General features: G+C 43.1%; 1 protein-coding gene across 11 annotated transcripts in view; it reads right to left on the reverse strand.

Moving 5' to 3' along the window:
* Tp53bp1 (tumor protein p53 binding protein 1) overlaps window positions 1–21,233 on the reverse strand; it is an 80,178-nt gene extending 58,945 nt beyond the window's left edge. For 9 of the 11 annotated variants that reach the window (XM_070005936.1, XM_070005944.1, XM_070005941.1 and 6 more), the window contains exons 1-5: window positions 9,069–9,180; window positions 8,259–8,443; window positions 7,946–8,039; window positions 7,611–7,695; window positions 1,182–1,309 (exon numbers count right to left, since the gene is read on the reverse strand). In XM_070005936.1, coding sequence (XP_069862037.1) covers window positions 1,182–1,309; window positions 7,611–7,695; window positions 7,946–8,039; window positions 8,259–8,443; window positions 9,069–9,075 — 499 coding nt within the window. In that variant the 5' untranslated portion in view covers window positions 9,076–9,180. Of the gene's footprint in view, window positions 1–1,181; window positions 1,310–7,610; window positions 7,696–7,945; window positions 8,040–8,258; window positions 8,444–9,068; window positions 9,183–21,176 lie in introns of those variants that run through there. The other 2 variants (XR_011368600.1, XM_070005938.1) reach the window with 2 other exon arrangements.
* Between the last annotated feature and the right edge of the window lie 164 nt (window positions 21,234–21,397).

Genomic DNA, 21,397 nt, shown 5'->3' on the forward strand with positions numbered 1-21,397 from the left:
CAGTGCCACTTCTGGCTTTTTCTGCTTATGTGGTGCTGAGGAATTGAACCCAGGGCCTCTTGCATGCAAGGCAAGCACTCTACCACTAAGCCACCTTCCCAGCCCTCTGAGCTTCTTTTTCTCAAGGCTAGCACTCTACCACTTGAACCTCAGTGCCACTTCTGACTTTTTCTGTAAATGTGGTAGAGGAATTGAATCCAGAGCTTCACCCATGCTAGACAAGCACTCTACCACTAAGCCACATTCCCAGCCCTGAATATTTTATATACTCTATGTATTATAAGCACAGGAACTGCTAATTCATGCCTACAATCCGAGCTACACAGTAGGATGAGATCTGAAGCCAGTCCAGGAAGGAAGTCTACAACTCTAATCTGCAATTAACCACCAAAAAGCCAAAAGTGGAGCTGTAGATAACTGTGAACAAAAAAAGTGAGGGGAGGGCTGGGAAGGTGTCTCAGTGGTAGAGCGCTTGCCTTGTATACATGAGGCCCTGGGTTTGATTCCTCAGCACCACATAAGCAGAAAAATGCTGTGGCTCAAGTGGTAGAGTGCTAGCCTTGAGCTAAAGAGCTGAGGGACAGCACCCAGGCCCAGAGTTCAGGCCCCACAATCGGCAAAAAAAAAAAAGTAAAGCGACAACGCTCAGACCTTGAGTTCAAGGTCTGAGCACAATAAGTAATAATTTTTTTAGAAACTGTAAAGCTTTCCTCCTTTAAGTTAGTTTTCTTAGGTATTTTATCACAGCAGTGGAACATTAACATGGAAAATTAAATATAACAGAGCTATAAGGGCTGGGAATGTGGCTTAGTGGTAGAGTGCTTGCCTAGCATGCATAAAGCTCTGGGTTCAATTCCTCAGTACCACATAAACAGAAAAAGCCAAAAGTGGCATCATGGCTCAAGCGGCAGAGTGCTAGCCTTGAGCAAAAGCAGCTCAGGGACTGTATCTAGACCCTCAGTTCAAGGCCCAGGACTGGCAAATAACAACAACAACAATAACAGAGCTACAAATTCCCAAATACCAAATTAAGTGTCTTAATTAAAATTAAAATGTCTTAATTATCCTCAATTTAATCATGAAAAACCTCCAACTTGGTAAAGTGGAATTTAGATATCTACATGTTCATAGTAAGGGAATATTAAAGAGAATCTACTATCCTGAAAAAGGCACAGGGTTACCTTCAGCACAAAGGGAGCGTGTAGTTTGGTCCAGAGTATGTTCTTCCTCCGCTTCTTTCTCCAGGTCTTCCAACTCTTCCTTCTCTTCCTCCACTGCAGGACCAGACTCCACTGCCATTCCCAGAACACTACACAGCAGAAGGACACAATCATTTTCTGTTCTCAGGTAGGGCAGCACTCTGTTCAAATCACCCTGAACTTTACTGACTCCTCACACGCACCCAACTTGAACATGTAAATAAACCTCATTTCCTTTATTGCTATTCAGAGAAAGTACCAAAAAGGTTATTATTCTGAATTAATCAATACAAAAACACAACAGAAAAGAATATATATCAATTTTATCTTATAAACAAAGATAGGAAAATCTTACATTTAAAAGAATCCCTGAGCTGTTACATGACATGCATTGGATAAACAGGGAAAGAGTTCCAAAAAAAAAAAAAAATTTAAATGGATAGTTAGCAAAAACATTTTAGTTCAAAAAAAAAGCCTGGTGCTGGTGGCTCCACCTGTAATCCTAGCTACTCAGGAGGCCGAAATCTGAGGATTACGGTTCAAAGCCAGCCCCGGCAGGAAAGTCCATGAGACTCTTATCTCCAATAAACAACTCAGAAAACCGGAAGTGGCACTGTGGCTCAAGTGGTAGAGCGCTAGCCTTGAACTGAAGAGCTGAGGGACAGCATTGGAGCCCAGAGTTCAAGCCCCATAACCGACAAAAAAAAAACAAAAAACCTTAGAACCAAAACATTAATGCTCACATCTATAATTCTAGCATTAAAAGATTAAAAAACAACAACTTAGAATACATACAACCAAAGAGTTCAAATACAATTCAAATTAAAGGCTGGGCACCAGTGGCTCATGCTTGTAATCTTAGCTATTCAACAGGCTGAGATCTGAGTATCTTGCTTCAAACCCAGCCCAGACAGGAAAGTTCATGAGATTCTTAATTCCAATTAAGCACCAGAAAACTGGAAGTGGCACTGTGGCTCAAAGTGGTAAAGTGCAAACCCTGAGCAAAAAAGGTCAAGGACAACACATTAGCCCTTGAGTTCAAGCCCCACAACCAACAAAACATAAATAATAAAAATAAAATTCAAATTAAGAGATCTATATATTAAAAATAAATTAACACTAGAGTCAAAATACATAACATTAAAAACATAAAAACTAAAAACTAGCAAAAAAGTTTGCAACAAATATAACAAAAGATATAAATTACAGGGGCTGGGAAGGTAGCTCAGTGGTAGAGCGCTTGCCTTACATGCAAGAAGCCCTGGGTTTGATTCCTCAGCACCACATAAGCAGAAAAAGCTAGGAGTGGTGCTGTGGCTCACATGGTCGAGCACTAGCCTTGAGTTGAAGAGCTGAGGGAAAGTGCCGAGGCCCAGAGTTCAGGTACCACACGGGAAAAAAAAAAAAGATATAAAATGCAAAGAATTCATGCGAAAGTGGTACATGCTTCTAAGCCTAGCACTTGGGAAGCTAAGACAGGAAGACCACTAATTAGATACCAACCTTGGCTACATACCAAGTTCTAGGACATTTGTGTTATGTATACAGAGTCTATCTCAAAAAAGAAACTAGCCAGGTGCCAGTGGCTTGTTCAATTCCTCAGCACCACATAAGCAAAAAGAAAAAGGCCGGAAGTGGCGCTGTGGCTCAAGTGGTAGAGCGCTAGCCTTGAGCTGAAGAGCTGAGGGACAGCGCCCAGACCCACAGTTCAGGCCTCACACCGGACCTCCCCCCACAAAAAAAGAAAAAGAACAAGAAAAATTTTTAAAATTGTAAACCACGTATTCTACAATGCACTAGTATTTAGAATGTTTTTTAAAGTCTTAACCAGTTGCTGGTAACTATGCCTATAATCCTAGACATTCAAATGATTGAGAGCAGAAAAATTAAGGTTCAAGATGGGTGCAGTGTGGCTCAAATGGTAGAGCACTAACCTTGAGCTAAAGAGCACAAAAAAAAAAAAAAAAAAAATCTAGTCACCATTGGCTCACACCTGTAATCCTAGCTACTCAGGAGGCTGAGATCTGAGGATCTTGATTCAAAGCCAGTCCAGGCAGGAAAGTCCATGAGACTCTTATCTCCAATAAACCACCAGAAAGCCAGAAGTGGCACTGTGGCTCAAATGGTAGAGTGCTACCCTTGAGCTCCCAGAGTTCAAGCCCCATGACCAAAAAAGAAAATGAACAAAAGACATGAACAACCTCCTGAAGTAGAGAGCAAGTAAAAAAATAAAGAGGTTCAAATCTGGAGCTGGTGGCTCACACCCATGATCCTAGCTACTCAGGAGGCTGAGATCTGAGAATCAAGGTTCAAAGCCAGCCCAGTCTATGAGACTCTTATCTCCAACTAACCAGAAAAAAAGCTAGAAGTGGAGATATGGCTCTAGTAGCAGAGCACTAGCCTTGAGTTGGTGAGGCTGGTGAGACTGTTAAGACTGTTAGAACTTGAATTCAAGCCCCAGTTCCAGCACATATGTATGCGCGCACATGTGCATACATGCACACACACACACACACACACACACACACACAATCTCAAAACTTTATATATTTATATATAATATTCTGAAATAAAATTTTGCAAATGGAGTGTATTAATGGTTGCCAGAAATGTGTGCAGAAAAGGAGGTAAGGCTACATAGAGAACAACATACATTAGACATTGTGTTGAAAATGGCTCAGTATCCTGACTATATATTTTTTTTTGCTTGGGGGGGGGGAAGGGGAGTGTCAAGGGACTTGAACTCTGGGCCTGGATGCTGTCCCTGAGCTAATTTTTAGCTCAAGGTTAGCACACTCTACCACTTTGAGCCACAGTACCACTTCTGGCTTTCTGGGGGCTAACGGGAGATAAGAGTCTCATAGATTTTCCTGCCCAGGCTGGTTTTGAATTGCGATCTTCAGATCTCAGCCTCCTAAGTAGCTAGGATTACAGGTGTGAACCACTGGCACCCAGACCCAGAGTTCAAGTCCCACAACCAACAGAAAAGGAAAAAAAAAAAGGGCTGGGAAGGTGGCTCAGTGGTAGACGCTTGCCTTGCATGCATGAGGCCCTGGGTTCGATTCCTCAGCACCACATAAGCAAAAAAGAAAAAAGCTGGAAGTGGCGCTGTGGCTCAAATGGTAGAGCGCTAGCATTGAGCTGAAGAGCTGAGGGACAGCGCCCAGGCCCAGAGTTCAGGCCCCACGACCAGGCCCCCCCCTAAAAAAAAAAAGAGTATCTGCAGGAATAAAGGTTATATACAAATACTCTGAAGAACATGCATTCTTGTGAAGTCAACCTGTAATTCTCTCCAGAGTCATGGCTTGGCACACAGTTTACTCGTCTGCAAAACATCTCTTCTCGGGCTGGGAAGGTGGTGCAGTGGTAGAGTGCTTGCCTTGCATGCATGAGGCCCTGGGTTCAATTCCTCAGCACCACATCAGCAAAAAGAAAAAAGCCGGAAGTGGCGCTGTGGCTCAAGTGGTAGAGCGCTAGCCTTGAGCTGAAGAGCTGAGGGACAGCGCCCAGGCCCAGAGTTCAGGCCCCACGACTGGATCCAAAAATAAAAAAAATAAAAAAATAAAAATCTCTTCTCACAGTTTGTGCTGCTGCTTCTTATCCTTCAACTTTACCTAGTAAATTACTATTTGTTTATCTTCATCTCATAGGTGTTCCCTATGCCCCAGATTGAGTTTATATTTTTTTCTCTTCTTTGCCATAATCACAATTGTTAACTCAATAGCCACTAAAGTGATGACTAGGTTTAACATCTGTCCCCCAATCAAATTATAAACTCCGCCGGGCGCTGGTGGCTCACGCTTGTAATCCTAGCTACTCAGGAGGCTGAGATCTGAGGATCGCGGTTCAAAGCCAGCCCGGGCAGGAGAGACCGTGAGACTCCTATCTCCAATAAACCACCAGAAAACCGGAAGTGGCGCTGTAGCTCAAGTGGTAGAGTGCTCGCCTTGAGCTGAAGAGCTGAGGGACAGCGCCCAAGCCCAAAGTTCAAGCCCCACGACCGACAAAAAAAAAAAAACAAATTATAAACTCCATGATAACAAAGCCCCTTTGGAGTACATACCATGCCTGCCTGTGGACTGAACATTCAGTCAAGTTTTAGGGAAAAAGAGTAACCACTGAGGAAAAGAAATAGCATGGAACTTTCTCAAACAATATTGTTTCATTCATAATGGAGTTACACATCTCCCACCATAAAAACACAAGTAAGTCTGGCAGAGGTTGCTAAAGGTTCCAGAAGGTAACAGTGCTATATACAGGAACAGAAGCACAAACACTGTGACAAACAGCAAAACAACACCGAGCTTCTGGGTCCAACTACAATGATAAGCTTTGTAGGGACCTCAGGGATTCCAGCAAAGGACCGAGCTTGCATACCTAATCCTAATGAATGGAAGCTAGCTAGTACAAACTAACTGTGCTCTACAAGGACTGGTAAGCCTGAGGCCAGAAATGCAAGTTTTATGAGTAATTTTCTCATTTTTAATTTCTGTCACTAACTCCAGTATATTTTATCAGGTGTCAGCCAAATAAAACTCACCTACTGGCCAAAAAAAAGGCCACCAGTTTACAGGTTATTCTGAGTCATTCATTTTTACTAAATGTGAGACAAATTTATGTACAAACCCAAAACATTGAATACAGCAAACATAAAACCAAGACAAATGAGAACGCCAAGTCTTTAACCACAGCAAGGGAACATTCTCTTATCTCCTCTTTCTACTCCAGAACCTCAAGAGTCGTAAAGTTGTCTCTGTTGTTCTTTGACCGGGTAAGAATTAAGGCAGAAGAGGGCTGGGAATGTGGCTCAGTGGTAGAATGCTTGCCTAGCATTCATGAAGCCCTGGGTTCCATTCCTCAATACCACATAAACAGAAAAGTCCGGAAGTTGCACTGTGGCTCAAGTGGTAGGGTGCTAGCCTTGAGCAAAAGCAGCTCAGGGACAGTGCCCATGCACTGAACTCAAGCCTTAGGACTGGCAAAAAATAAAAAAGAATTAAAGCAGAAGACTAGTAAATATTCTTACTGAACAGTGAGAAAAACGAAGCATCTGGGTTAGAAAGAACAGACTGAAAGCCCAGATCTCACTATTAATGTTTTCTAGAGAAAATTATTTAGCTGTTTTGCCCACTGCCTTTGCTTTCACAACAATGGAAGTAATGTAATATCTTCACTGCACAGCTGCTTTAGAGGTAGAATAAAATAATATATCTAATATCCAATACTGGTCATAACACAGAGGTTTAACTAAAAAATGGACACTGATGATATACATAAAACAGAGTAAGAACTGAATACAGTTTAAGATATGAACTAAACATTTTAGATATAAATGTGTTAAGGAGCTATACATTGAGATCAAATAAGGATAGCCTCAGAAGAGAATCACAAAGATGTAATGCCTAAGCGCCTCTTCACATTATATAAAATAATGTATGTCAGGGCGCCAGTGGCTCACGCCTATAATCCTAGCTACTCAAGAGGCTGAGATTTGAGAATTGCAATTCAAATCCAGCCCCAGCAGGAAAAGTCTGTGAGACTCTTATCTCCAATAAACCACTCAGAAAATCGGAAGCACTGTGGCTCAAGTGTTAGGGCACTAGACTTGAGCTGAAGAGCTAAGGGACAGCACTCAGGCCCAGAGTTCAAGCCCCGCAACCAACAACAACAACAACAAAAATAATAGTAATTATTATATATACTAAAATGAACTTCTAAGATACAGGAACAAAAAATTTTAATTTTTTTTCCTCCTTTTCTGATGATTCTGTATTCTTTACATTATATACAGTGTATTCACATGTATACCCTTCAGGAGGGTAGGAAGGAGGGCACAGAACTCAAGGAAAAAGGATGAGAAAGTACAGCAGTAGAGCACAATGGACATTGATGAAAGTGAACTATACAACTCATGGGTGGAAATGGGAGGGAGGGAATGGGAGAGAATTAGGGAGCAGATGACACTGGGAAAGGAAATGTACTCAGTACGTGATTCATCATCTCTATAATAACAATAAATTTTTTTTTTAAATGGTGAGGAACTGAGTGGGTTCTAGTGGCTCGTGCCTGTAATCCTGAATAATCAGAAGAGGCTGAGATCTGAGAATCATGGTTCAAAGTCAGCCTGGGCAGGAAAGTACACGAAACACTTAACTACCAAAAAGCCAGAAGTGGAGCTGTGGCTCAAAGTAGTAGAGTGCTATCTTTGGGCAAAATAGCTCAGGGACAGTGCCCAGACCCCAAGTTCCAAAAAAAAAAAAAAAGCTATCTTCACAAAAGAGACGAGCTATCACTCCTAACACAGTAACTACCTATCAGCACTCAAATCCCATCCCTGGAATGAGGCAACAGGAACAGATGAGTTCATCCATTAGAAATTTAAAAAACAAAAACCTCAAACATTAATAATACCTGCTTGTCCTATTTGGCTGAGGTAACTGGTCAATGACCTGACTGATGGAACCACTTGTTTCTAAAAGTGTAGAATCCACAGGGCCTGAAAAAGTTAAAACCAGATATTAGCACAAAAGAGATTTACCACCAAACATCAATATAAATTCAAGAATACAGACAATACCGCTGTACTACACCTCCCTAGAACTCCAGGAGTTCTTAAATACTTCCTTTGCACCAGATACTGCCCAAGACCATCTTACATTTATTTCCACAATCATGTAATGTTTAAAACCACCAACACCATCTTAAAAAAAAAAATGCAAAGAACACTGGAACTTTAAACCTCTTACCTTCAGATTTGTTTTCTCTCAACTGCTCCCTGAACCCACTATTACTGTCTCCTTGTGGTTCTGCAGATGTTTGCTCTGGATTGGACCCAACATCCTAGAAAACACACATAGATAATACCCACACTATACACTGAATAGTCCAGAAGGAGACGTAGTTTGGGTAGCCATGTTGATTTTATTTTTCCAACCAACTTTAAGCAAAAGATTAGTGACTGTTTTCTAAACAGTGAGGTCTGCTGACTAAAAAACAAAACAAAACAAAAAAAAAAAACCATAACTCTGCCCAGTCATTTTCAGACAAGGTATCACTCACCAACACAGGGTTCTCTTTGTGCATTTGTAGATTTGGAAGGTGTCGGGACAGCACAGTGAAGTGAGAAGCAGACTCATCATCTAGAACCTGGCTTTCGGGCTGCGAATCTTCAATTATCAGGCAAGGAGTATCTTGCTGAGAGAAATCTGAATCCAACTGACTTCCAGTAGGGTCCATCTGCTCCCCTGGAATGGAATAACAAAAGATCAGTTCTGGGGTAACCTTATTTGATGCCTTCCTCACACAATCGGAGCCTAAATCCAGGAGCTGGCCAGGGAGTGGGGGGGGGAAGGAGGGCCAGGGCTTCTCTGATTAAGACGTGGTTATTGGGAAGAGCCTCTCACACCCCCCCAGGCCCGCGTGTTCTCTCCCCCCCACCACTCCCGCCCCCCAGTCATCCCTTCCATCCCCTTCCCGCGGGCGGCCTTTCCTCCCCTCCCCAACCTCTTCCCGCCCCGCCCCTTTTCCCAACGACCCCCCACCCCCGTCTCCCAACGTCCTTCGGGCGCCTCCACGCCCCCCCCCCTCCATGGCTGCTTTGTAATGTCCGCTCGGGTTCGCAGGAAAACCCACACACCCCACGCACGCGCGCGCGCGCTTCCTCACGACCCCCCGAGTCCTGCCAGCCGCTGCTCCCCCACCCTCTCCACAGACCCTTCCCCCCCCCCCCCGCGCCGCCGCCGCCGCCGCCGCCGCCGCCGCCATGCTTGCCACCCCGCCCCCCTCCGGTCAGTCGTCCCTTCAAGACTCGGAAACCCCCAGCCTCCGGAGCCGACTGGGGCGCGCGCTTGTTTCCCTCCGAGCCAGTACCAGGCATTCCGGCGCGGGGGGAGGCCCCTCGCGCCTCGAGCTAGAGGTCTCGGCACCGTTCTCCAAGCCCCTCCAGCTCGGTCCCCGGGACGCCGCTCTCGCTGCCGCCGCCGCTACCGCCGCCGCCGCCGCCACGGGCCGCGAGCTTTCCCCTCCCCACACACCCCTTTTCCCGTTACGTCACGCACTACCGGACCTCCCATTCGCTACCTCCGCCAGCCACTCAAAAATTCCCGCGAATGATAGGTGGCTGAGGAGAAGCGCACGCCCCCCCCTCCCCGCTCGTCCCGCCCCTCACGTAAGGAAAAAGGAACACGGCGGCGTGTTTCCATGGCAGCATGGAGGCTGCAGACCCTCCCTCCGGTGCAGCCTGGAGAATGACAGTATCCTTGAACCGAAGGGACCTTGAAAGGGCATGAAATAAGATTCCCTCGCCCCGGGACCCGGCTATTTTTCTATTATTCCGGCAGCAGACATTAATCTACCTGCTGGGAGTGGTTCAGGCACCCGAAGGCCCCTTCCCTCCCACTTCCACGGAAAAAAGGAGTTTCCCGGCTTTTCTAATAAAAGGGTAAAAGGAGGGGAGAATTGAAAAGGTAGCTGGTACTCCAGAGCTGGGGAAACGGAATAAAGGCTCTTTAGGGTTTCCCCGGTATCAATCAGGTTTCCTTTTGATGGGCCTCTACCTGAATTCAAGGGGTCTCCCTCTACCTTCTCCCCTTATGTCGGTCTATAGCTGGTTTTGTTCTTTGTTCTCATGGGGGGGGGAGTTGTTCTGATTTTTACATTGTCTGAAGACACCCCCCCCAGGCCATATTTCTTTCCATTACCCTTTGCAGGAAAGTATTTGAAGCTTCACATTTGTGCATCTCATAAGTATATACATATATATAAGATTACACACACATCTATATATACATATATATGTATATATATAGATATATATATACACAATGACTGTAGCCTACGTACCCCCAAGACATGTTTCTGCCCATCTCTTTGAGCACTGTGATTTTCAATCGACTGGTAAAGAGAACAGCTGTCGTCCTTTCAAAGCTTGATGACCTCCAAGATCCAAGTCCCCAGATTCAATTATCCCAATTATAGTGCTAGGGTCTCTTATAGAGGGTGTGGCAGCTGTGGCAGCTATTAATGAACGAGGCCCCAGGAGGCATATGTGTTTCGTTGTTATTGTTGTTGTTGCCATTTTAATTTAAATGGCGGCAGGATCTGGGATAGAATTCTAGCCTGAGCAGCTGTCAGTAGGGAAAGCACTTAGCAAAATGCCCAAGAAGATACTTTGCAAGCATTCAATCCCAGGCTGGTTTTGGTTGTTGTTGTTTTCTCCCGTCTCAGGCTCAGAATTATTTGGGCACAGGTTAATCATAAATCTCTATTTCAACATTTGAAATAGCTAAGTGGAACTTCCTACCAACCAATCTTCTCCCTGATACAATAAATTACAGTGATTATACTTTCCAAACCAAAAATCAAAGCATGTTGACTTGAGTATATATTACTTGTGGCAACAAAAGACTAACTCTAAAATGAAAATGTCCTGAAAATTCTAGACTCTATTAATGCTGTGACTAGAAAATAATTGAAATATTTCATTGTGGGGCAAATATGAAAGGAAGGACTGGATATGTGTCTCAAGTGGTACAGGTATGTGTGAGGCCCTGAGTTCAAATCCCAGGACAGACAGAGTGAGCGAGCGAGCGAGAGAGAGAGAGAGAGAGAGAGAGAGAGAGAGAGAGAGAGAGAAATCATCCAGAGACACATCTCACCGGTTAATCCTAGAATCATTTATAATGAATGCCTTTTTTCACTCCTGAGACTACAGAATATCACTGACCAAATAAATGTAATCCTAAAAGAACCAGGTCAGGTCATTATTAACTATGTAAGGGACACAAAGTGAGTTCAACTGCTCAATTGAGAAAGTACCAGATCTTGCCATAGTCAAATGTGACTTTGGTTCCCATGAAATAAAATAAGAATGTTTTAAAAGTCACTATCTTTTTATTATTCTCCTCCAACTGCATTATCCCAACCATCCATTGAAATGTAAGCAAGTCTTCCTGACTTTTCTGATTCTTTGCCAAACAATTGTGTTTGTTAAAACTCATAAAACTAAAAAGGGTAAATTAAATTTCAATAAATATGACAGAAATAGTTAAATGAGTCTAAGCAATTCCCATTAATAAATACATCAAGAATTTTTTAAAAAGACAAGAGAAACTGAATTAGTTATTAGACAATGTGGCAATTAAATTATAAGTTTATATAGAAAGATCAAAAAACACAGGTAGAATGATTACCTACTGAGGCTGTGACTGATTACAGGTAGGTGAGCCAAAGGCCTTTATTGACTCCAAACCTGCAAAAGATCCATAAGCACTTCTGTCTAAAGATATATCTTTATCTAAGCCACCTCTCACAGAGAGAAATCTAATCTACCTCTTTATAAAGTGCCCCCAGAGTAGAAAATTTTGTCAAATCCTAGGTTAACATGTGTTAAACTTTAACAAACCTCATTGTCCAAAATATTTCTTCTATTCATGTAATCTAAGTCCTTTCTTTGAGATCCAAAACCACATTTCCTTTCCTATTGTCTTTAGCTGGTATCTATAACCTGATTAGATTCTCACCTTATGGGATCATATCATTTGGCCTTCTAATTCTGCAACAAATTTCAACCAAACAAACAACAAGTGTAAATGCACTATGACTTAGCAGTTTATCAGAGGTCTCTTTTTAGGCTTCTCTAAACAAACAAACAACAACAACAAAAATAACCCAACCAGCTTAATCTGCATTCGCTATTAAAGCTACTATTTACCAGGTGTTAAATTTGCTTTGTCTGGGGCTGGGAAGGTGGCTCAGTGGTAGAGTGCTTGCCTTGTACGCATGAGGCCCTGGGTTTAATTCCTCAGCACCACATAAGCAGAAAAAGCTGGAAGTGGCACTGTGACCCAAGTGGTAGAGTGCTCACCTTGCGTTGAAGAGCTGAGGGACAGCGCCCAGGCCCAGAGTTCAGGCAGAGTTCTAGCCAAAAAAAAAAAAAAAAAAAAATTTTGCTTCATCATTTTCCTCTGGAAACTCATAGTTTTGGAGCTTGGTGGCAGAGGTATCTATTGAGGATCTGACAAGTACTGAATTTAATGATAGCAGCATAATTGTGTATCCCTTTTAAGCTGCAAGAGTATTACAAGCTAGCCAGGCACCAGTGGCTCTCGCCTGTAATCCTAGCTACTCAAGAGGCTGAGATCTGAGAATCTCGGTTCAAAGCCAGCCCAGGCAGGAAAGACCATGAGACTCCTATCTCCAATAAACCACTAGAAAACCGGAAGTGGCGCTGTAGCTCAAGTGGTAGAGCGCTTGCCTTGAGCTGAAGAGCTGAGGGACAGCGCCCAAGCCCAGAGTTCAAGCCTCATGACCGACAAAAAAAAAAAAAAAAAAGAGTATTACAAGCTGACTTACACTTAGTCTGTAACTGATTCTGACTCCCGGCTGCTTTCTGTTGCCCTTGCACCTATACAATCCTAGCCAGCAATGATGCAATTCATTAATAACATGTTTTACATTCTATTTTACTCTGTCATTAATAGCCTGATACGCTCTATGAAGGCTACAGATGAGAAAACCAAAGTTTAGGAAAATGAAGAAAAAAATGTAAGAGAGATAATCAGAATGTGAACCTGCTCTGATCTATTATCCAGAGATAACAGTGAATGTGTTGTTTTTGTTGTTGTTCTTGTTTGTTGTTGCTGCTGTTGTATTTGTACCAGTCCTGGGGCTTGAACTCAGGGTCTGGGCACTGTCCCGACCTTTTGTGCTCAAGGGTAGCCTCTACCACTTGAGTTGCAGCTCTACTTCTAGCTTTTGTGTGTGTGGATAATTGGAGATAAGAGTCCCATGAACTTTCCTGCCTGGATAGGCTTCCAACCATGATCCTCAGATCTCAGCTGGGTACATGGATTACAAGCGTGAGCTACGAGTGCCCAATCTACTTTTAGATTATGCTGAAAGATTCTAGCTGGATGGTTAGAATACTTACTGATTGTTACTAGACTGGACATTGTTTAACTTTTTTTTTCCAATTAAATGTAAGATTTCAGGGATTTTACTCCATATTTTTTGGCTTTCTAGTTGTAGCTTTTTTATTACCCTTAATATTTTGATAACATTAACAGAAGTGTTCATTTTTGTTTTACTTATACATAATAGTTTCAGGATACAAAATATATTATGACTAATGAGATAACCTCTGAAAGCAGTTTATCATTCTTTGCAGTTAATTATTTTTTCCTTAGAGCATATTTCATTAAAAATGTACAATTAAGGGCTGGGAAGGTGGCTCAGTGGTAGAGTGCCTGCCTAGCGTGCATGAAGCCCTGGGTTCCATTCCTCAGTACCACATAAAAGAAAAAGCCAGAAGCAGTGCTGTGGCTCAAGTGGTAGAGCACTAGTCTTGAGCACAGAGAGGCTCAGGGACAGAGACCAGGCTCTGAGTTCAAGCCCCCCCAAGACTGGCAAAAAAAAAAAAAATGTACAGCCGGGCGCTGGTGGCTCACGCCTGTAATCCTAGCTACTCAGGAGGCTGAGATCTGAGGATCACGGTTCAAAGCCAGCCCGGGCAGGAGAGACCGTGAGACTCCTATCTCCAATAAAACCACCAGAAAACCGGAAGTGGCGCTGTAGCTCAAGTGGTAGAGCGCTCACCTTGAGCTGAAGAGCTAAGGGACAACGCCCAGGCCCAGAGTTCAAGCCCCACGACCGACAAAAAAAAAAAAAAAAAAAAAAGTACAATTAGCCCTAATGCCAGTAGCTCATGCCTATAATCCTAACTACTCAAAAGGCTGAGACCTGAAAATCACAATTGAAGCCAGCCTAGCCACGAGAGCCTGTGAGGCTCTTATCTTCAACTAACTACTAAAAAAGCCAGAAGTGGAGCAGTGGTAGAGTACTAGCTTTAATCAAAGAAAGCCCCATGACTGGCACACATTAAAAAATGTACAATTAAAAATTGAGCATGATGGTTCTTGTATGTAATTCCACCCTTTGGGAGTTGAAGGGAGAAGACAGCCTATGAGGCCAGCATAGATTATATAATGAGACATTGGCTTAAAAATAAATACAAGCCAGATGCTGGTGGCCCACCCCTGTAATCTTAGCTACACAGGAGGCTGAGATCGGAGGATTGCCATTTAAAGCCAGCCCAGGCAGGAAAAGTCTCTGACTCTTATCTCCAATAAACTACTGAGAAAAGGCTAGAAGTGGTAGAGTGCTAGCCTTGAGCCAAAAGAAGCACAGGGAAAGTGCCCAGGCCCTAAGTTCAAGCCCCAGGACTGGCATGCCTGTGCATATGCATGCATACACATGTGTATTTACACATACACACACACTATACATATGTGTATGTATACCAAAATTTAAAAGAATTAAGGGATTAGGAGTATAACTCAGTGATAGAGCTCTGACCTAACATATTCAAGCTTCTGAGTTTTATCCCCACAAAAACCCCACATAAAACAAAAAGCTATGTGAAATTACTGTATTTCATTTCAGTTATTTTTATTTTAACAGTGTTGTATTTTTTAAATTATTCAAAGTAATAATTTGACCAGCTAGGTTGATTCCTTTTTTTTTTAACTTTTAGGATCTATTTTGTTCTTTTTCTATAAAGATAAAATTAAAATAGAGTGAAATGCACAGCTCTTTTTATTTTGTTTTGTTTTCTTTGGAAGTACTGGAGTTTAAATTTAGGACTTCACACTAGTGAGCTAGGTACTCTACCACTTGAGCCATATATTAGTAGTTCATTCTTTTTGTTTGTTTGTTTTGGTATGAGTCCTGGAGCTTGAAATCAGGGCCTAGGCACTGACCTTGAGCTTTTTTTCACTCAAGGCCCATGCTCTGTTATTTGAGCCACAGTTATACTTCCAACTTTTTGGTGGTTAATTGGACATGAGTCTCACGGACTTTCCTGCCCAGGTTGGCTTCAAACTATGATCCTCAGATCTCATCCTCCTGAGCAGCTAAGATTACAAGCATGAGCCACAGATGCCCAACTTTCATTGTTTTTTATTATTCAGTTCTATTCATGTCACAATTTGGTTGTTTTGTTTTGTTGGTCGTGGGGCTTGAACTCTGGACTTGGGCATTGTTCCTGAACTCTTCACCTCAAGACTAGTGCTCTACCATTTGAGCCACAGTGCCTCTTCTGGTTTTCTGGTGTTTAGTTGGAGATAAGTCTCATGGACTTTACTGCCTGAGCTGGCTTTGAACCTCGATTGTCAGATCTCAGCTTCCTAAGTAGCTAGGATTACAGGCGTGAGCCACCAGTGCCCAGCCCACAATTTGTTTTTATCAGTTCTCCCTGTCACTTGACTATTTGAGCCACTTTGGGCTATTATACATAAAGTTGCAGCTGGGTGCCGGTGGCTCACGCCTGTAATCCTAGCTACTCAGGAGGCTGAGATCTGAGGATCTTGGTTCAAAGCCAGCCTGGGCAGGAAAGTACATGGGACTCTCATCTCCAATAAACCACTAGAAAACAGAAGTGGTGCTGTGGCTCAAGCAATAGATTGCTTGCCTTGAGCTGAAGAGCACAGGGACAGCACCCAAGCCCAGAGTTCAAGCTCCACGACTGACCCAAAAAAATAAAATAAAGTTGCTATGAATGTTCCAAAACAATTTGTGTGTGTGTGTGTGTGAGTGTGTGTGTGTGTGTGTGTGTGTGAACACAGGTTTTCATTTCTCTTGGACGAGTAAGTAAAAGTGATTTGCTGAGTCAAAAATGTGTGCTTGTTTCACTTTATGAGTAACTGCCAGGCAGATTTTAAAATGGTTGTATAGCCGGGCGCTGGTGGCTCACGCCTGTAATCCTAGCTACTCAGGAGGCTGAGATCTGAGGATCGCGGTTCAAAGCCAGCCCGGGCAGGAAAGACCGTGAGACTCCTATCTCCAATAAACCACCAGAAAACCGGAAGTGGCGCTGTAGCTCAAGTGGTAGAGTGCTCGCCTTGAGCTGAAGAGCTGAGGGACAGCGCCCAAGCCCAGAGTTCAAGCCCCACAACCGACAAAAAAATAAATAAAATAAAATAAAATAAAATGGTTGTATAATTTCATACTTAAACTAACAACATATGAGAGTTTCAGGTCGTCCACATTCTCACTCACATTTGCTGTTGTCAGCTTGAAGTGGTATCTCATTATGTTTTTAAGTCTATTTCACCTATCTGTGTACAATAGAAAGTGTTCCTTTTAAATGTAAGTGGAATTATACAGTGTGTGTACACATATGGGTGTGTACATATCTGTGAAACTGCCATCCCAACTAAATATAGAATACTTTCATTCCCCCCAAATGTGCCCTTGTGCCGCATTTGAAATCAATTCCAAGCCCCAAGCAAACTACTTATTTATTTTCTGTCACTGCTGGTTATTTTTTGCTCATTTGAGAATTCCATATAACCTTAACTCGAGCACTATGGGCTTGTGGCTGCCACAAACATGTATCCCCATCCCTCTGAAGAATGATGGTTCCACCTGCTTCCATTCCTTCCGGAGCTGCAAACACTTTTGCACCAAGATACTCTTCCCAGAGGCTGATCCCTGCCAATTCCAGAACTTAGACAACCCACAAAGGAGCAGCCCAGTGCCATACCTTCAACTGGTGCATGTATGTACATGCATTGTGTATACATCACTGTATACAATGCATACAAGTTGTAGACACTTGTGTGAAAAAAAAAATTGTTTCAAGCCAGGCGCCTGTGGCTCACACTTATAATCCTACCTACTCAGGAGGCTGAGATCTGAGGATTGAGGTTTAAAGCCAGCCCAAGCAAGAAAGTCTGTGAGACTCTTATCTCTAATAAACCACTAGAACACCAGAAATGGCACAGTGGCTCAAACGGTAGAGCACTGGCCTTGAGCTGAAGAGTGCAGGGACAGTGCCCAGGCTCAGAGTTCAAGCCCCATGACTGACAAAAAAAAAAAGTTTTTGTACTGGTGTTTGAACTTGTGATCTTTAGTACAGCCCCTCTTTTTATTTTTACTTATTTATTTTGTTTTTGGTCTAGTATTGGGGCTTGAACTCAGGGCTTGGGTGCTGTATCTTAGTTTTTTTTTCACTCAAGGCTAATGCTTGTAACCATCTTAGCCACAGCTTTACTCCCAGCTTCTTGGTGGTTGACTGGAGATAAAAGTCTCCTGAACTTGGGCTGGGAAGATGGCTCAGTGGTAGAGTGCTTGCCTTGCATGCATGAGGCCCTGGGTTCAATTCCTCAATACCACATAAGCAGAAAAAACCTGGAAGTGGTAAAGTGTTAGCTGAAGAGCTGAGGGACAGCGCCCAGGCCCAGAGTTCAGGCCCCACAACCAACAACAACAACAAAAAAAAAAGAATTAAAAGTCTCCTGAACTTTCCTGCCTAGCTTGGCTTTGAACTGTGATCCTCAGATCTCAACCTCCTGAGTAGCTAGGATTTCAGGTGTGAGCCACAGATGTCCTGCTCATTTCAATCTTTTTTAGAGATTGCTTCATTTGGTGCCCTTTTTAGAGGTTATTTTATTCCAGGCCGTCACAAATAAGCCAGCTGTTGGTGCTGAAAGGTGACCCTGTATGCTGGTATGCATTATGATCATAGTATTTTTCCCACAAAGTCCAGGATAAGCTTCTGACACAGCAATCCTGTAATCCAACACGCCTCTCTCAGTGTAAAGAATGCTTTATAGACAGAATAGGGTATATGGTGGGAATCTGAGCTGCCTGACACTCTCTTTGGATATTTTGATTAGTAAGACCATGCAAGCCAGCAGAGCAGGCTGGAAGTTCAGCCAAATGAACTAAATCCCCCTAATGAACTAAATCCCCCTCAGGAAAACTAATGACATCCATCAGGCGGAAGTAAAAAGAGGAGCTCCAATATCTTGTCTTCTCCTTTCTTGTTGGTCGTGGGGCTTCAATTCAGGGCCTGGGCACTGTCCCTGAGCTCTTTTGTTCAAAGTTGGTACTCTACCACTTTGAGCCACAGCTCCACTTCTGGTTTTCTTGTAGTTAATTGGAGATGAGTCTCACAGACTTTCCTGTCTGGGCTCCAGAAGTAGTGCTGGAGTGCTGTAGCTCAAGTGGTAAAGTGCTAGCCTTGAATTAAAAGAGCAACAGAGCCTAGGCCCTGAGTTCAAACCCCATGACAAAAAAAAAAAAAAAAAGCCTCTCAGACTTTTCTGTCAGGCTGGCTTTGAACCACTATCCTCAGATCTCAGCCACTTCAGTAGCTAGGATTATAGACATGAGCCACTGGCACCCAGCTCAGAAAACAAAAACAAAAACAAAAACAAAAACAAAAAACCACTACTTTTCCTGGGGGCATACAGGGGTTGGAACTCTTGTCCTGTACTTGCAAGACAGGCCCTTTTACCACTGAACCACGCCTCCAGCCCTGACTTACTGGCATGTCTATTTTTGACTTCCCTTGTAGCTAAGAAAACAGGCATATGCCACAGTGTCCAGCCCTTCATTGAAAAGGGGCCTCAAGCCCCAATCCCTGTTCTCAGCCTCCCAAGGAGTCAAGATTTCAAATGTGAGCCACCAGATCATTTTTAGAAAATGTTTTAGAGATGCCCCTCCCACTAAGTAAAGCATTTGCTTATTTAACTTGTCCATTAGATAATTCATCACTATATATTACAAACTGATGAGGACCTGGAGCTGAGAATTCCCTAATATATAGTTACAGTCTTCTGCCTTGTGCTCACTCCAATCCACACCCAAGGAAATCACCTACAGGCTCTTCCTTCCTCTTAGACCTCTTCTGAATTCTTCTAGTATCTTCAGTAGTAGGCTCTTAGAAATCCTTCAGAGAAATCAGTCTTTTACCACACACAGGTCAAAAGCATTAGCTGTGCTACTATATCTGTCAGTCTGGTTTGACAAGACTGTAGAAAGGGCTACAGAATGAGGTAGCTTCTTACAGATCATACATGTGGTCAGTACAGAACTCTGGGCTCCACAGTCACCTCACAAACATGCATGTACATCACAACCCCTAGGCTTCCATAGAACATTCTTCCTAAACACAAAATAAGTTTAAAAAATGCTATTTTATAAAAATAAATATCTTGCAATTCATGTATGATTTTCTTGATTTTGTTGTAAATTCAGCTTTCCATGTCTCACTCATATATGCACCTTTTTTGTCTTTTTTAAAATTTTAGTTTTAGTTTTAGCTGGAGGTCACTTTTAATAGTCTTAATTATTATTTTAATAATGTTTCTTGGAAGTGGCGCTGTAGCTCAAGCGGTAGAGTGCTCACCTTGAGCTGAAGAGCACAGGGACAGCGCCCAAGCCCAGAGTTCAAGCCCCAGGACCAACAAAATAAATAATAATAATAATAATAATGTTTCTTTTTCTTTCTTGTTTTGTTTTGAGACAGGGTCTCACTATGTAGTCCAGGCTGACCTTGAACTTAGGACCCTCCCAAGTGCTGGGATTACGAATGTGTAAGACTATGCCTGGCTTTAAAAATATTTTCTAACCAGAGGCTAGGAAGGTGGCTCAAGTGGTAGAGCGCTCGCCTTGAGCTGAAGAGCTGAAGGATAGCACCCAGGCCCAGAGTTCAGGCCCCACGACTGGACCCAAAAAAAAAATATATATATATTTTTTTTTTTCTAACCATACTGGGATTATCATTACAATGCTAATAATGGTATCAAAGCACAGAAGATGGTAATTAAGAGGTGACCATAGCCATTTTTATGACATTGTCTACCTTTGGCAAAGGGCCTATTGAGTGCTCACCCAACACACATATGTGATTTTAGTACCATGATAGTCTTCATTTGCTTCTCTAATAAATCTCAATTCTATTAGGACCTGAGATCATAAGCCTGAATCCCGTTCTACTATCTGATCAGTGTGTGATTTTTCCTATATTATTCAGATCTATTGTCAAATCTCTTTGTTAGACTTGATGAAATCAAGGGCTTGTGGTTAACTGCTGTTAAACCTTATATTGAGACCCTATGGTAGTTAAAAGCCTCATCTGTATAGTGCTATGGAAATGCTCCCTTTCATTTCCCTACAACCCTTTCTGTCCCTCTGCCTCCATGTGGCACTTTTCTGATTGTAGAAAAAAAAAGGCCTACACATCTCTCCATGCTGTTTCCCAGATTCATATCTGCAAATGGTGGTGCTGAGGTGAGGTAGATATAGTGGGACATTGTCTCCTGTGTTGTGTAGGGTGAGGCAACCAACCCCCACTTTCTTTTTGTTGTTGTCGTTGTTGTTGGTCATGGGCTTGAACTCTGGGCCTGGGCGCTCTCCCTCAGCTCTTCAGCTCCAGGCTAGTGCTCTACGGTTTGAGTGGCAGCACCACTTCCGGTTTTCTAGTGATTAATTGGAGATAAGAGTCTCGTGGAGTTTCCTGCCTGGTCTGGCCTTGAACCGAGATTCTCAGATCTCAGCCTTCTGAGTAGCTAGGATTACAGGTGTAGCCACCAGCACCGGGCAGCAACCCCATTTTCTTAATGTTTCAGTACTCTCATTTCCCATTCTCAGACACAGAAAGGTTATCAGAGCTGTAACTAAGTTGACTATAGAATGAACTGACTGTTTTGCTATAACACAGGTTCCATGACAGGAACTTAACATACAAACACTATCCAGACAGTAATGTAGCTCGCTGGCAACCTTGCTGAGCTTTCTACTCTGTATCACCCCCAAAGTACAAGGCAAATGGGACAACAAGCAAGTGTGGCTGAAACCGTAGGGTAAAAGACAGCCCTTCTGTCTGCACATACATGAACAGAATGATTTGGTCTTCTAAGTAAAGGACAGTGGAGTGCCCAGCAAGTGGTAAAGACACGTCGAGGAATGAAGTGGATTTTTTTTTCCAAACATTTCTCTTCCTGCTTTAAGAATCCTTGGGTTTCAGTAGTAATTGTCTCCTACAGTTACCCATTTCACCCATGTCACATCACTTGTGGTGGGGCCAGCTTTTCCTGGGTTTTACTCAAGTCCTTCTTGCTGCAGTCTGAGCTCACTGCACTCAGCAGAGATGGATACAAGCCAACCACTATCTTTGGAATAACAACTCACCCGGGGACTTCAGGGCCGGAAGGTCATTCTGTCCCCTCCGATACTGCGCAGTCTTCCTGTGCACACTCAGGGCCTAGGGGACAAGGACAGAAAAACCCAGGATGGAGACCAAGAGCCTGGCAGGCAGCAACCAAGGCGGGGGGGGGGGGGGGGGGGGGAAACCATTGACGCTAGGGATGCACAGACACAGATGGAGACAATGATACAAACTTTGAGAGTGG

This window comes from Dipodomys merriami, unplaced genomic scaffold, assembly GCF_024711535.1.
Source record: "Dipodomys merriami isolate MVZ:Mamm:240054 unplaced genomic scaffold, mDipMer1.0.p SCAF_69, whole genome shotgun sequence".
Classification (NCBI taxonomy): domain Eukaryota; kingdom Metazoa; phylum Chordata; class Mammalia; order Rodentia; family Heteromyidae; genus Dipodomys; species Dipodomys merriami.